General features: G+C 40.8%; 1 protein-coding gene across 1 annotated transcript; it reads left to right on the plus strand.

The window, feature by feature from the left end:
- The first annotated feature begins 9,841 nt into the window (after nucleotides 1-9,841).
- On the plus strand, nucleotides 9,842-11,162 carry LOC122135602. Its single transcript, XM_042715477.1, has 2 exons — nucleotides 9,842-10,556; nucleotides 10,969-11,162. The coding sequence occupies exons 1-2, from the start codon at nucleotides 9,842-9,844 to the stop codon at nucleotides 11,160-11,162; spliced, it is 909 nt and encodes a 302-aa protein (XP_042571411.1).
- The last annotated feature ends 2,518 nt before the right edge of the window (nucleotides 11,163-13,680 follow it).

Raw genomic sequence — 13,680 nt, forward strand, 5'->3', positions numbered from 1 at the left:
TGTTTACCTTACATCTCGGACAGCCCTTTCTTTAAGTCACACCGAGAGGCCTGATGAGCCCTGCCACATCTCCAACAGCAGCGATGCTCTTTTAATCCACTTTCTCATATTCTCCAGATCAAGCAGGCTAAAAGCTTGGCATCTACTGAGGTGATGATTATCCTCTTGCAGCCATGAAGAGAAAATCACCCAAGTTATAGGGTTCTCTGGTCGAGTGGCTCTACTATGCCGGGTCTAATTAGCAACTTGTTCAGGGGGGAGTTTACTCAATAGTTTCTGTACATGAGAAGCATAGGCCAACTCTGCTGCTCCTTTCACCTTCACCCCCAAGACTGTAACATCCCCACCAAAGGCACGAATACAAACTGCTAAGCTACTGAAAACTTGTGAATCACCAGTTTTAATGGTTGGAAGGCTTATAGTCTCAGCAATTTCTCTCAAAACTAATTGATGTGGCTGACCATATTTCTGCTGGGCGGCTGCCCACGCTGCACTGAATGGCAGAGGATGGTTAGAATAAGCCAAACTAAGTTGCGTGCTGAATCTAATTTTAAATGGTCTAGGAGAATATGGAATTTGTAATGCTCAGTCTCATCTGGGGGGTAGTAAATTCTCCAGAGCCATCTTTAACATTATGAATGTTTAGGATCCTCTTTATAAAGATATTCAATTCAAGTTTATTTGTATAGCGCTTTTTACGATACAAATCATTGCAAAGCAACTTTACAGAAAATTAAGTTTCTACAATATTTAGGAGTAGCTTATCAGTTGTGACTGTCAGTTTATGTACATACGGCAGAAATGTTCAGAAAAATCAAAAAAAGACGTAAACAAACAGATGATTAACACTATTAACAGCAATTATGCAATCAAACTTATAGCAAAATGTGGTAGTTCTGTCTGTTGTCTCTGGGTCAGCATCATCTCTTCTCAGGTGTTCTGGATCCACACTGGAGCTTGTGTAAATCCTAGTTACAACTCAATGTATATCCCGTGGCAAAACAGAGAGAAGAAACAAATTAGAGACATAATTAGCGTAGCTGCTGTTCCAACCAAGTAAAATTAATTAGTTTAACCCAAGCTAAAGAATAATAATGCGCATTGGATTGTGGATTGTAGCGTGGTAGAAGACTAGTTAGGTATGCAGGAGCTAAAGCATTAAGGGCATTATAAGTAAGTAATGATATTTTGTAACTGATACGGAACTTAATAGGTAGCCAGTGCAGAGACTGTAAAATTGGGGTAATATGATCATATTTTTTTGACCTGGTAAGGACTCTAGCCACTGCATTTTGGACTACCTGTAGCTTGTTTATTGAGGATGAAGAACAACCACCTAGCAGTGCATTACAATAGTCCAGTCTAGACATGAACTAGCTTTTCTGCATCAGGAACAGTTAACATGTTTCGTAGCTTTGGCAATGTTTCTAAGCTGGAAGAATGCTGTTTTTGTAACATGGGAATTATGATTTTCAAAAGACAAGTTACTGTCTAATATAACACCCAGATTTTTGACAGTAGAGGAAGTAACAGTACAGCCGTCTAATTGCAAATTGTAATCTACGAGATTCTGTGTAATGTTTTTTGGTCCAATAAGTAATATCTCTGTCTTACCTGAATTTAATAGGAGAAAATTATTGGTCATCCAATCTTTTACATTTTCAACACACTCTGTTTGCTTGGATAATTTAGAAGTTTCATCTGGTCTTGTTGAGATATATAGTTGAGTATCATAAGCATAACAGTGGAAACTAATCCCGTATTTTCTAATGATATTACCAAGGGGCAACATATATATTGAAAATATATATTGAAAATTTATCTGCTTCACACTTCGGCTAATTCCATAACAAACTCCTTCAACTGCTTCATTTCCAGTAAGACAGGGTTCACAAGGTTCAGAATGACTCTCTTCGGCATATTCAATATTGCTTTGGACTGGGGCTGAGGAAACTGACTGACTGGTTCGAGGAGGCTTCGAGGGCAGTAAGGTAGTCTCATAGTCCTCAAGATAGACTGGAGGCTTGGTCTGTCTTGAAGACTCCCAACGAGGTGGTACATGGCATTGGTTAGTATGTTGCTCTTGGTCCATTGGAATGCTCATCTCTGGCTCAAAGGACCATGTAAAAGACTCATAGGATACTGCTTATTCATAGAGGGAGCATCACAATGGGATGTTAGTTAAAACACCTTGAGGCAACATCCATTTACAAATTTTATTTCACCAATGCCAGTACATCAGTTTTTCCACAGGTGTGTCAGACTGGTTTCTGAACTTAAACAAAATATAAATAAACAAATAAGTTAAACAATCAAGGAATTACAAACAAGAACCCAAACCAAGCAAAACAAACAGTAAACTTACATCTGTACCCAGCCACAACACCATATGAAAGAATCCAGAGCAGTAAACAAGGAGTGAACTGACTGCTGCTCTGAAGCAACCCTTCTTAAAGGCCCCTAATTAGAGTCAGAATAGGGTGCAGCAGTCAACAGTGGGTGGAGCTACAATCACTATGTCATGGTTTTCCAACAAGCCATGTTTTTGCCATTGTCCCCTGTCGTGTATTAATGTTGTAATCTGCTGTTGGTGAGTCTAGTCTGTTTCTGTCAAGTCTGTTTCATGCCTTGTCAAGTCTAGTCAAGTCTTCGTTTCTTGTTTGGATTATGTTTGGATGTTTTGAATCACTCTGTAAATAAACTGCACTTTGGGTTCTCACTACGCTCGCCTTCAGTGGACTGTTCATTACAGATCCTTCAAAAAATAATTCTAATATATTGATTTATTACCAGTGCTGGAAACAGTTTTGCTGCTTAATATTTTTGGAACCTGTTACATTTTGTGTAGGATTATTTGATAAATGGAAAGCTAAAAAGAACATCATCTATAGTCGATCAACATATTGGAATGACTTCTGAAGGATTATGTGACACTGAAGACTGGAGTAAAGGCTGATGATATATATATTAGGGCTGTGCAAAAAAAAATCGAATACGATTTTCATGCGCATCTCATCAGTAAAGACGCTCCTGTAATTAGTAGTATATCTCCAGCACGTGCGTTAAGATCAGGGTTGCCAGGTTTTCACAACAAATCCTGCCCAGTTGCTTCTCAAAACTAGCCCAATCGCGTTTTCAGGAGGTTCCCCGATGAAAATTGCATCCCGGGGTTAAAATATAAGTTTTTTGGCAGGGTTGCCTTGGTAATATTCTCATTTTAGGGGCTAAATATCACGTTATTGGTATTGGGGTCGCTTCAACCCACGAACATGAAAAACAACCGCAGACTTGGCAACACTGGTTCAGGTGGAGCGGCATTTACTACACAGAGCCGTAGTCCACCGACAAGCTACACAAAATCACTTTCAAAATCGACAAAGAATCGCCTGCGATTTTAAAATTGATTTTGTGTAGATTGTCAGTGAATTACGGCTCTGTGTATTAAATGCCAACCAGTGTTGCCTAGTCTGTGGTTATTTTTCATGTTCACGGGTTTTGAAGCGACCCCAATACCAATAACGTGATATTTAGCCTCTAAAATGTGAATATTACCAAGGCAACCCTGCCAAAAAAAACATATTTTAACCCCGGGATGCAAATTTTTATCGGGGAACCTCCTGGAAACGTGATTGGGTTAGTTTTGGACTAGTTTTGAGAAGCAACTGGGCAGGATTTGTTTTGAAAACCTGGCAACCCTGATCTGAACGCACGTTCTGGACATGTACTTCTAATCACAGGAGTGCCTTTACTGAAGAGATGTGCATGAAAATCGCATTAGTTTTTTTGCCCAGCCCTTTTGAAAACCTGGCAACCCTGATCTGAACGCATATATATATATATATATATATATATATATATATATATATATATATATATATATATATATATATGCATGTATATGTATGTATATACACACACACACACACATTACATACATTTTGCAGAGTAACTAATAAATAACTACTTGAGTAGTTTTTTTTTATCCGATATTCAATTTTTTTACTCTTACTTAAGTAACTATTCAGACTAGTACTTTTACTGTTACTTGAGTAAATATTTCTATAAGTACTTTTACTTGAGTACAGTCTTTGGGTACTCTACCCATCTCGGTTTAAAATATTTCGAATAATTTTTCTTTACGTTGCTTTATTCCCTTAAACTACTGAAGACAGCTCTTTTAAAAACCACAACCATAAATATATTTACTAAAAGAAAAGTATATTCTCTATTTCACATTTCTTCCCTTTCACTTCTGCTTTAGCTTCTGATTCATTTATCTTTGCAGTACTGACAGGGACGTTTTTCCACTGAGAACTCAAGGGAGAAAGTCAGTGCTTCCTCAGAAAATGGATAAGCAAAAAACCCACAGAATAAAAAGAAAATGCTATGAAATATGACATTTAAAGCGTTTAAATAACTTGTGTTTCTAAAGTCACACAGTCCAACAGTGACACCTGCCAGTAAAGGTTTTTAAAGCGAGAGGCCGCATCTGAGTCCGTTCAGTTTTAGCAGACCACCGAAAGCATGCATCTCCAACCCTGCTTCTGTGCAGTCTAACACCACCTGAACCAGCTAATTAAGGTGTTCAGGGTTACTTGATAAATACAGGCAGGTGTGTTGGAACTGAAGTCTGCGGGAAGGGAGTAGGGAGTAGTATGTAGCCTCCAGCAAACGCCATTATGATTGATGAGTTTGACCTTTGACATATTAATTATGTCCATATGCGGAACCCGCTGTGCGTGAAATTCATCCGTCATCCTTTGAGCTCCGGGGCTGACACGTGTTGTTTGTTCAGTGACAAAGTGATGAATGAGATCCCTGAAGAATTTGTTTGTAGATTTTATGGATCGCTCCCAATATTCGAAATCATCTGCAGACGCTTCTCTGTGTGTGTGTGTGTGGTGTGTGTGTGTGTGTGTGTGTGGTACGTGACCACTGTATCAGGTTGCGTTCTGTGATGCTTACGCTGGTCTCTCTTGCGCTTTCTCTCTCTGTATGGGGGGCTGTGTGATAAAAACAAGGACATATTGATGAAGAATAAACAGAATAAACAATTTTAACAGATCATGAGTTGTATCACAATGTTTGTGTGTTTGTGTGTGTGTGTGTTGTGTGTGTGTGTGTGTTTGCATTTAATATGACTGCGGTATAAAATTATTCTCAACATATTAATAAACTGAGAATAAATCAATAAAAAAATATAAATTCCCCTTTACATTATTTTCGGGAGAGAACGAGACTTCCTCGTGCAGGAGTCACGATTCTTCAAATGAGAGGGTTTACAAAGATATGTCATGTTTAAACTTTGTGCGCTCTCTCTCTCTCTCTCCACCTGTGTGAGAGCGCTCTCCTGTCATTTCGGTCGCTGCGAGAGGGAGAGAAAGCGGATAATAAGCTGACAAAAAACGTTTTAAATCATATGATGTTTTATTAACAAGGTTCGGGAGGAGCGTGTCAGATACTTAGCCTAATCAACACAGGTGGACCGTAATCAATACCACAGTATAAATACCGCTGACTTACCTCTATCCATTGATGGTTTATCAGCATTTGGTTCGCACCTTTTGCCATCATATGGCAGAGTCAGCTTCTCCCATTTAGAAGACGAGGTCTATAATGGGGATTTTTCAGTTCTCTGGACAATCTGCCGGGTCCAGGATCGCTCCTTCTCCGCCAGACACCGCCGCCGAGCTCCGTGTTCCATTGCAGCCACTGTTCTGCTCGACCAGCCACACGCTTCCCACGACGCTGAGGCTTAACCTTGCCTCTATCGGCGTCACTTCCAATTTTTCCCCGGCATCCTTTTATCTTTTGGCTTTGCCTACAATTCCTTCAATGGGGAAGTTTGACCACATTTAATCCTGAGGCAAACGGTGATTAATTCTGACACTCCATCCCCCGCGAAGGTAAACAAAGCGGATCTGTACGATCTAAGTTATTAGTCTCCCAGAAATCTGCCAAACCTCACTCCTAAATCCACAAACAACAGGGCGGCCAATATATCGAGCAAAACTCGCCCCAATCGTCTCACTCGACACCTCCATTACCCCGCGGCGTACAAGACCCCGGCTCTTCCTAAGCACTGGCTCGCAGCGGCAGGCTTCCAACGAGCCTGGGCCGCACCCCCAATCTCACTGCAGCAAAGCCTCACTGGCTTCCTACTTCAACTCAACCTTTTACCGTGGCTCTTCCGGCCGCAGCGTCATCATGCAGCAGGGCCTCAAACTCTTGTGCTAGCGGCACAGGCCGTGTTGCAAATACAGTTTTAGGTAAGTCACTAAAAGGTGTCGTTGGTTGCTGAAAGTTGTTAAACGATGTCGTGACACAAGGATCTTGATATTATTTTTTAGCCACATCGCAGACGGCATAGAATACAAAGACATTTCTATGATTTTCTTAATTTCGCTAGTATTTCTTTTCCTGTATCTTAATTACACTTCACTCAGATAAACGGATGAAAAAGATTGATTTGCGAGAAAATTATTTCAACTATGTACCTAAATGACTATCGATTATAGGCACATAAGGTTTACCACAAAGAAAACAATCAACAAGTGCAAACCTAATTCACATGTGACGTGAGTATTACTAGGCACCTCTCTCCAAGTCTAGCCAAAGAGCACATTAGCTAGTTTTTCAATACTTTCTTCTTCGCGTGATTGAGGAAATGCATGTCTTTTTAAACCTAATAACCTTAAAGTTGCCCAAAAAACTCGCTCCCGCAGGGCCTCTATCTATACCTCTCCACTGCCCAGCAGCCCCCGCTCCCGCAGGAGTTTTTTCCCCTATTTTTTATTTTTATTTTTATTTCCCCGCTCCCTCAGGAGCTTTACCCTATTTTACCCACTGCCACTTTCTTTACCGCCGCTTCTTTACCGCCGCAGCAGTGTCTCTACTGCCGCAGCAGCAGTAGCCGCTCCCGCAGGAGCCTTTTCTGTCTTTCTCTACTGCCGCAAGCAGTAGCCGCTCCCCCAGGAGCCTCTCGGTATTTCCCTACTGCCACAGCAGTGTCTGTTCCCGCTAATTAACCTCACTGTAAAGGCTAATTATTATGTTCAGGATGCCTTCCAGCTCAACTTACCTCTCTTTGTGGTGTCTTTGCAGGTGCCTTACGAAATTAGATGTTGTCCCACAGGTTTCTGTAATAGATTTGTTGCAAAATTTGCAGTTGGCCTTGTGTTTCTTCTTCTTCTGTGCCCCGTCGAATAATTCTCTGTGGTTTGTAAAAACCATACTGTATAACGCTGCTGTTTGCTGACATCGTGAATTGGCCAAAAAAATTTAATGATTGATGCCTTCGCACAACGCGCACACGCAAAACTTGGGATATGACGCATTCACGCGGTTAAGGCAAGAAGGGATATGTTTGGCGCTACTGGGCATGCGCACATAAATACAGCGTAATGTTTGTCACACTGTACAACAATAATTAGTATTTCATTATTGTAAAGGGTAAGTTTAAGGCTGGGGTAGGTGTAGACGTTAATAAAACAAAATCTAGCAGGTAGAAAATTAAATTTGAAACATCTAAACTTTTCCGAACGCAGCAAGTGCAGCGCTGGTCGTGTGACAAGAATCAACGAATCAGCTTCATCCTTCCCTTAACAAACTTGAAAGCTAAGCCAAGATGTAGAAACAGCTGAGCTGTACAAGGATAGCCTTATTTAAAATAAATTTAGTAGCAGAGCTACTGCAAGGGATTTTTAGTGCTGGAAATCCATTTATCCTTGGCTGAAACTTCTGCGTCTTCATAGTTGCTTAGCAACGGCAGATGCCACTGGAACGCAAGCATGGAGCGCAGGCTACAGAGTGCTTTGGAAAAAAGGAAGCGTGCCTACCGTTTTCCACATGTTTTCAGGTGCGACATGCAAATGTGGTTTGTTTTGAAAGAGAACAAAAGCATATTGCTGGACTCGGTAAAGACCAACGAAATCATTTGGCGAGTCCCAATGACCAAGTCCGAGACAAGTCCGAGTGCAAACACCAACGAGTCCGAGACAAGTCCGAGACGATAGAAAAATGTCTCGAGTCCGGACTCGAGTCCAAGAAGAAGAAACACAAGGCCAACCGCGGTTGGCAAATTTGCGGTTGGCCTTGTGTTTCTTCTTCTTGGACTCGAGTCCGGACTCGAGACATTTTTCTATCGTCTCGGACTTGTCTCGGACTTGTTGGTGTTTGCACTCGGACTTGTCTCGTACTCGTACTTGGTCATTGGACTCGCCAAATGATTTCGTTGGTCTTGACCCGAGTCCAGCAATATGCTTTTTGTTCTCTTTCAAAACAAAAACCACATTTGCATGTCGCGCCTGAAAACGTGTGGAAAACGGTAGGCACGGCGTCTTTTTTCCAAAGCACTCTGTAGCCTGCGCTCCATGCTTGCGTTCCAGTGGCATCTGCCGTTGCTAAGCAACTATGAAGACGCAGAAGTTTCAGCCAAGGATAAATGGATTTCCAGCACTAAAAATCCCTTGCAGTAGCTCTGCTACTAAATTTATTTTAAATAAGGCTATCCTTGTACAGCTCAGCTGTTTCTACATCTTGGCTTAGCTTTCAAGTTTGTTATGGGAAAGGATGAAGCTGATTCGTTGATTCTTGTCACATGACCAGCGGTTGCACTTGCTGCGTTCGGAAAAAGTTTAGATGTTTCAAATTTAATTTTCTACCTGCTAGATTTTGTTTTATTAACGTCTACACCTACCCCAGCCTTAAACTTACCCTTTACAATAATGAAATACTAATTATTGTTGTACAGTGTGACAAACATTACGCTGTATTTATGTGCGCATGCCCAGTAGCGCCAAACATATCCCTTCTTGCCTTAACCGCGTGAATGCGTCATATCCCCAAGTTTTGCGTGTGTGCGCGTTGTGCGAAGGCATCAGTCATTAAAATTTTTTGGCCAATTCACGATGTCAGCAAACAGCAGCGTTATACAGTATGGTTTTTACAAAACACAGAGAATTATTCGACGGGGCACAGAAGAAGAAGAGAAACACAAGGCCAACCGCAAAATTTTGCAAACAAATCTATTGCAGAAACCTGTGGGACAACATCTAATTTCGTAAGGCACCTGCAAAGACACCACAAAGAGAGGGAAAGTTGAGCTGGAAGGCATCCTGAACATAAGAATATAGAGGACACTGCATTTCTTCTTTCCAGGATGCAGCTGTATCGGGCAGGCCAGCGACAGGGGGTGGGGGGGGGTTTCACAGCCGACCATTGATACATTCCAGCGGCAAACATCACAAGTTCCAGTGTACAGTGCATCTTCATCGAGGCAACTTGCCATCAATCAAGCCATCATCCATGACCTTATCATTTGCCTGCTACCTGCCCCTATCAATAGTGGAGAATCAAACATTTCCGACATTTTCTACACACCATTGATGAGAGGTACACCCCCAATCACCAGATCAAACATAGCCTTCAAACAGATACCTCAACTAGTGACCAGAAATCAAAGAGTGTATCAAATCCAGTCTGGCTGATCAGAAAATTTGTCTCTGTAACAGCTGACATATGGTCAGATCGCACCTTGAGGTCTTACCTAGGAGTAACAGCTCATGTTTGTAAATCCACAGCTAACGAATACTCTCTGAAGTCCTTCCTCCTTGACTGCAGAAGATTTAAAGGGCGTCACAGTGCTGACAAACATTGTAGCGGCATTCGATGAAATATTGGAAGAATACAATATAAATGATAAGGTAGAATTTATTATCACAGATAACACATCTAACATGAAAAAAAGCTTTTAAATTTGTGATGGCAGAAGACCACTCCAATGATAGTGAGGATGAGGAGGACATGGTTGTGGTGAACCATTTGATAGGAACTTTACCCTATGTTCCCGGCAACGGCTGTCCTGTTTGCTCACAGTCTTCAGCTAGTAGTGGGCGATAGATTAAAGGAGGTGAAGTGCCTTTCTCAAGCAATGTCCAAAGTGTCAAAACTTGCAACTCTACTGCATAGCAGCACAATTTTCAAAGACAAGTTTGAGGCCGTCTTTGGCTATGGCAAAAGCATTCCAGTGGCCACTGTAACACGATGGAATTCCACCTTCAAGCAAATACAGGCCATTACGGAGCTGGATCACACCACCTTGACAGAAATGTGCTCTCCCGACTTTAAGAATGTTCTCATCACAACAAGAGAGTGGGCTCAGTTGAGAGAACTTTGTTTGATTCTTGGACCTTTTGCTGAACCAACTGAATTAACAGAGGGAGAAAAGATCATCACAATCAGCATGGTTGTTCCAACAGTGCTTGACCTGAACACTCATCTAATTCAGATAGATTCGCCAAAGAGCCTCTGCAGGCCATTGATCAGAGCACTCCGGGAGTCACTCCAACAAAGGTTCTCAAGCATCTTCATTGCACTTCATATGGTAGAGCCTGAGGACCATAGCTTTGATGCACCATTTAGTCATGAAAATCTATGCACAAGCTGCAATGTTGGACCCTCGGTTTGGAATGAGCTGGGTCGACATGGATGTGAGGGCCAGTGGCAGCACTGTTGCTATAAGAGACTAAGGGAGGAGGTGCGGAAGTCGCTGACAGGTTTGTGTGTCCTCCTGTGAGAACTTGTATTTACTACTACTACGGACTACTACTATGAATTACTGCTATAATAATATAATACATTTTATTTATATAGCACTTTTCAAAAATAAGTGCTTCACAGACATACTAACTTTAATGCAATGTAAGAAAAATGAATAAAAAAGATAAGACAATGAATACAAATTAAAAAAATTAATTCATGAATAAAAGCATAAAAAAAAATTAATTAAAAGCCAACTTTTGTTTTTAAGTGTTTAAGTGTTAAGCTACTTTAAACTGCTGCTCCTGCTACTACTATTAATACTACTTCTGTTGGTACTACTAGTACTGATACTAAGACTTGTATTCACATTACATTATATTTTCAAGTTGATTAATAAGGTATGTATTTTTGTTTTATTTCTTTTAGACTGCTTGATAGCTGAAGCAGAAAAGGCTGACCTGGAAAATATCCATGCCAGAGAGGGACCTACAGCAGAACCACCTCATTCTCCTCCAAATTCCAAGATTCCACGACTCCTGGCAAAGTATAAAACTCAAAAAAATAAACATAGCACTCCCACTGAGGCAAGCATTGTCACCCCAGGTTATGAAATACTTTGAACACATCCAGAGCTCTCTGATAGAGGAGGACCCCCTTATGTTCTGGGCTCACAACAAGGACAAATATGCACATTTGCATGCTCTTTGCTCTTAAAGTGCTGTCTGTCCCCTGCATCTTCAGCACCAGTTGAAAGACTTCTTTGTTTTTTTTTTTTTTTTTTTGTAGTGCTGGAGGACTTCTTATGAGGCCCCATCGAGCAAGCCTAGGATCAAAAATGCTCTCATCACTTATATTTCTCAAGTGCAACAATGGACTTCTGTAAAACAGAAAAGAATACTGAGAATGTACAGTATGAGGATTAGATGCAGAGCCAGTTCAGGTTAGGGTCCTGCTATCCCATACTTGAATACAATTCTGCACTAAAACTGTGTTGGTAATCCCCTGGGGGATTTTGATTTGACTGGTACTCCTGGATATGTTATATATTATATGGCCTAAGGCAAGCACACACACACGCGCACACACACGCGCACACACACACACACACACACACACACACACACACGCACACACACACACACACACACACACACACACACACACACACACACACACATAGCTGAAGATGTTCATGTTTATTATTTTGTTGTTGTTGTTGAAAATGCTCCTTTGGTTTATAACAAGTAATAAGTTCAAGAATGGGCACATTATCATTGCAGTCATTTTGGAGTTAAAATGTTTAGCAAATTTTTGTGACACCTGTGTTGCTTTTTATTTGTTACATTTTTCATTGGCAGCCCAGAATGTTATTGTTACACTATAATATTGTTATACAGTTATTATTATTATAAAAGTAGTATAATATATATAATATATTATATATAATATTGTATAACAGTATTGTTACACTATAATAAAAAAGACTGAACATGTGAAGTTGCACTTCAGCTTGTGTGAAATTGCTATACCTAAAGTAAATAAAATGTAAATAAAGTAAATAAAAAAATAATTTTGATCCTTCAGCTCCAAACTCGGTCCTAGAGGGCTGGTGTCCTGCAGAGTTTAGCTCCAACCCTAATTAAACACACTTGAACCAGCTGATCAAGATGTTTGTGGAAATTATAAAATTGCATGTGGGTGTTTTTAGTGCTGTTGGTAGTAAATTGTGAAGGGCATTGGCCCTCCAGGATCTAGTTTGGAGACCCCTGTCATACAGAGTTGTTACTTTGCACATGCTTTTTGATCATTACAAATAATAATGTAAAATGATTTTCTTAGAATAGGAGATATGCTGTCTCTCGCATCACATACATTAACAATAGTTAAGTATGTGGCCTTGAAGAGGATCCTTTTTTTTTTTTTTCTTTCATTTGGACTCGGTCTTGACTTGGACTCGAAACTTTTGGACTTGGACTTGTCTTGGACTCAAACCTCTGGACTTGGACTTGACACTCGGTCTCGACTAGTCCTGGTCTTGGACTTGACTTGGACTCGACAAAGCTGGACTTGACTACAGCTCTAGGAAAACAAAGTTGATAGGTTAGTTTAAGAAATTGATAAATCTAAACAACAAATGGCTAAATTGGGAACACTTCAGGCTACCCGGGCATTTCAGCATTTCCCGTCAAAAAGTCACAAACCCAACACTTTCCCGTGGCCTGCAGCTGAAGCAAGCGTGGCCCCCGCTCAGCTCTCTACTTCATTTAAAATCACAATATTCTCTTTTTTATAGCAACATCACTGCCCGTTCCACTAAATGCTGTTGCCTAGGAACCACCTCCAATGGTTCACAACACCCGGGCTCAAATCCTGGCAAATGCGGAATTAGATCCTTCATCTAAGGTCATCACTAACAATTAATTGGGTAACAGAGTTTTCCGTGGATTATTCTGTTGAAAAGTTGGATAATTATACTTCATCTGAGGTCATCAATAATTCAAAGGGCACCAACGTCCCGACAATTGTTTCTACATGTCACTGTCATTCTTAATCTGGCGGCTGTCCTTTGTCCAACTGCTTTTTGGGGGGTACTCTAGGTTCGGGCCATTCCCGAGCTCGGAGCCCTTCCCTGGACAGCACGCCAAATACGCATTCCATACCTCAGCTAATAATATGTAAGCGTGAACTAGTGAAATTATGTTTTAATAATTGTTTTAGGTAGAATCGCGTTAGATACTTAGCCTAATCAACACTGGTGGACCACAATCAAGTAATCAATACCACAGTATGATACCGCTGACTTACTCTATCCATTGATGGTTTATCAGCATCCCTCCTCCACCCCATCTCCTCACTTCGAGTTCACTTTACAACTAGACGGGGGAGGGGGGGTACTCTAGGTTCGGGCCATTCCCAAACAATCAAAGCCCTTCCCCGGACAGCACGCCAAATAAGCATTCCATACCTCAGCTAATAATATGTAAGCGTGAACTGGTTAAATGCACTACATCTATCTCAAAGAGCGATATTACTTTAATGTTTAAATAAACATACTCCCTTTACAGCTGTTGTCCGGTGGTTCTTTTTTTAGATTTTAGTATTCTTAGTTTTTTTTTATTTTAAATCATGCTTCTTACA

The sequence above is a fragment of the Cyprinus carpio genome, chromosome A3, assembly GCF_018340385.1.
Source record: "Cyprinus carpio isolate SPL01 chromosome A3, ASM1834038v1, whole genome shotgun sequence".
In the NCBI taxonomy this organism is placed as follows: Eukaryota; Metazoa; Chordata; class Actinopteri; order Cypriniformes; family Cyprinidae; genus Cyprinus; species Cyprinus carpio.

What these genes read in the sequence shown, in the direction of transcription:
- LOC122135602 (XM_042715477.1), top strand. Translation starts at nt 9,842, where the DNA reads ATGTTCCCGGCAACGGCTGTCCTGTTTGCTCACAGTCTTCAGCTAGTA. An exon ending in GGTGCGGAAGTCGCTGACAG is followed by an intron (nt 10,557 to 10,968) that starts GTTTGTGTGTCC and finishes TATTTCTTTTAG; the next exon opens with ACTGCTTGATAGCTGAAGCA.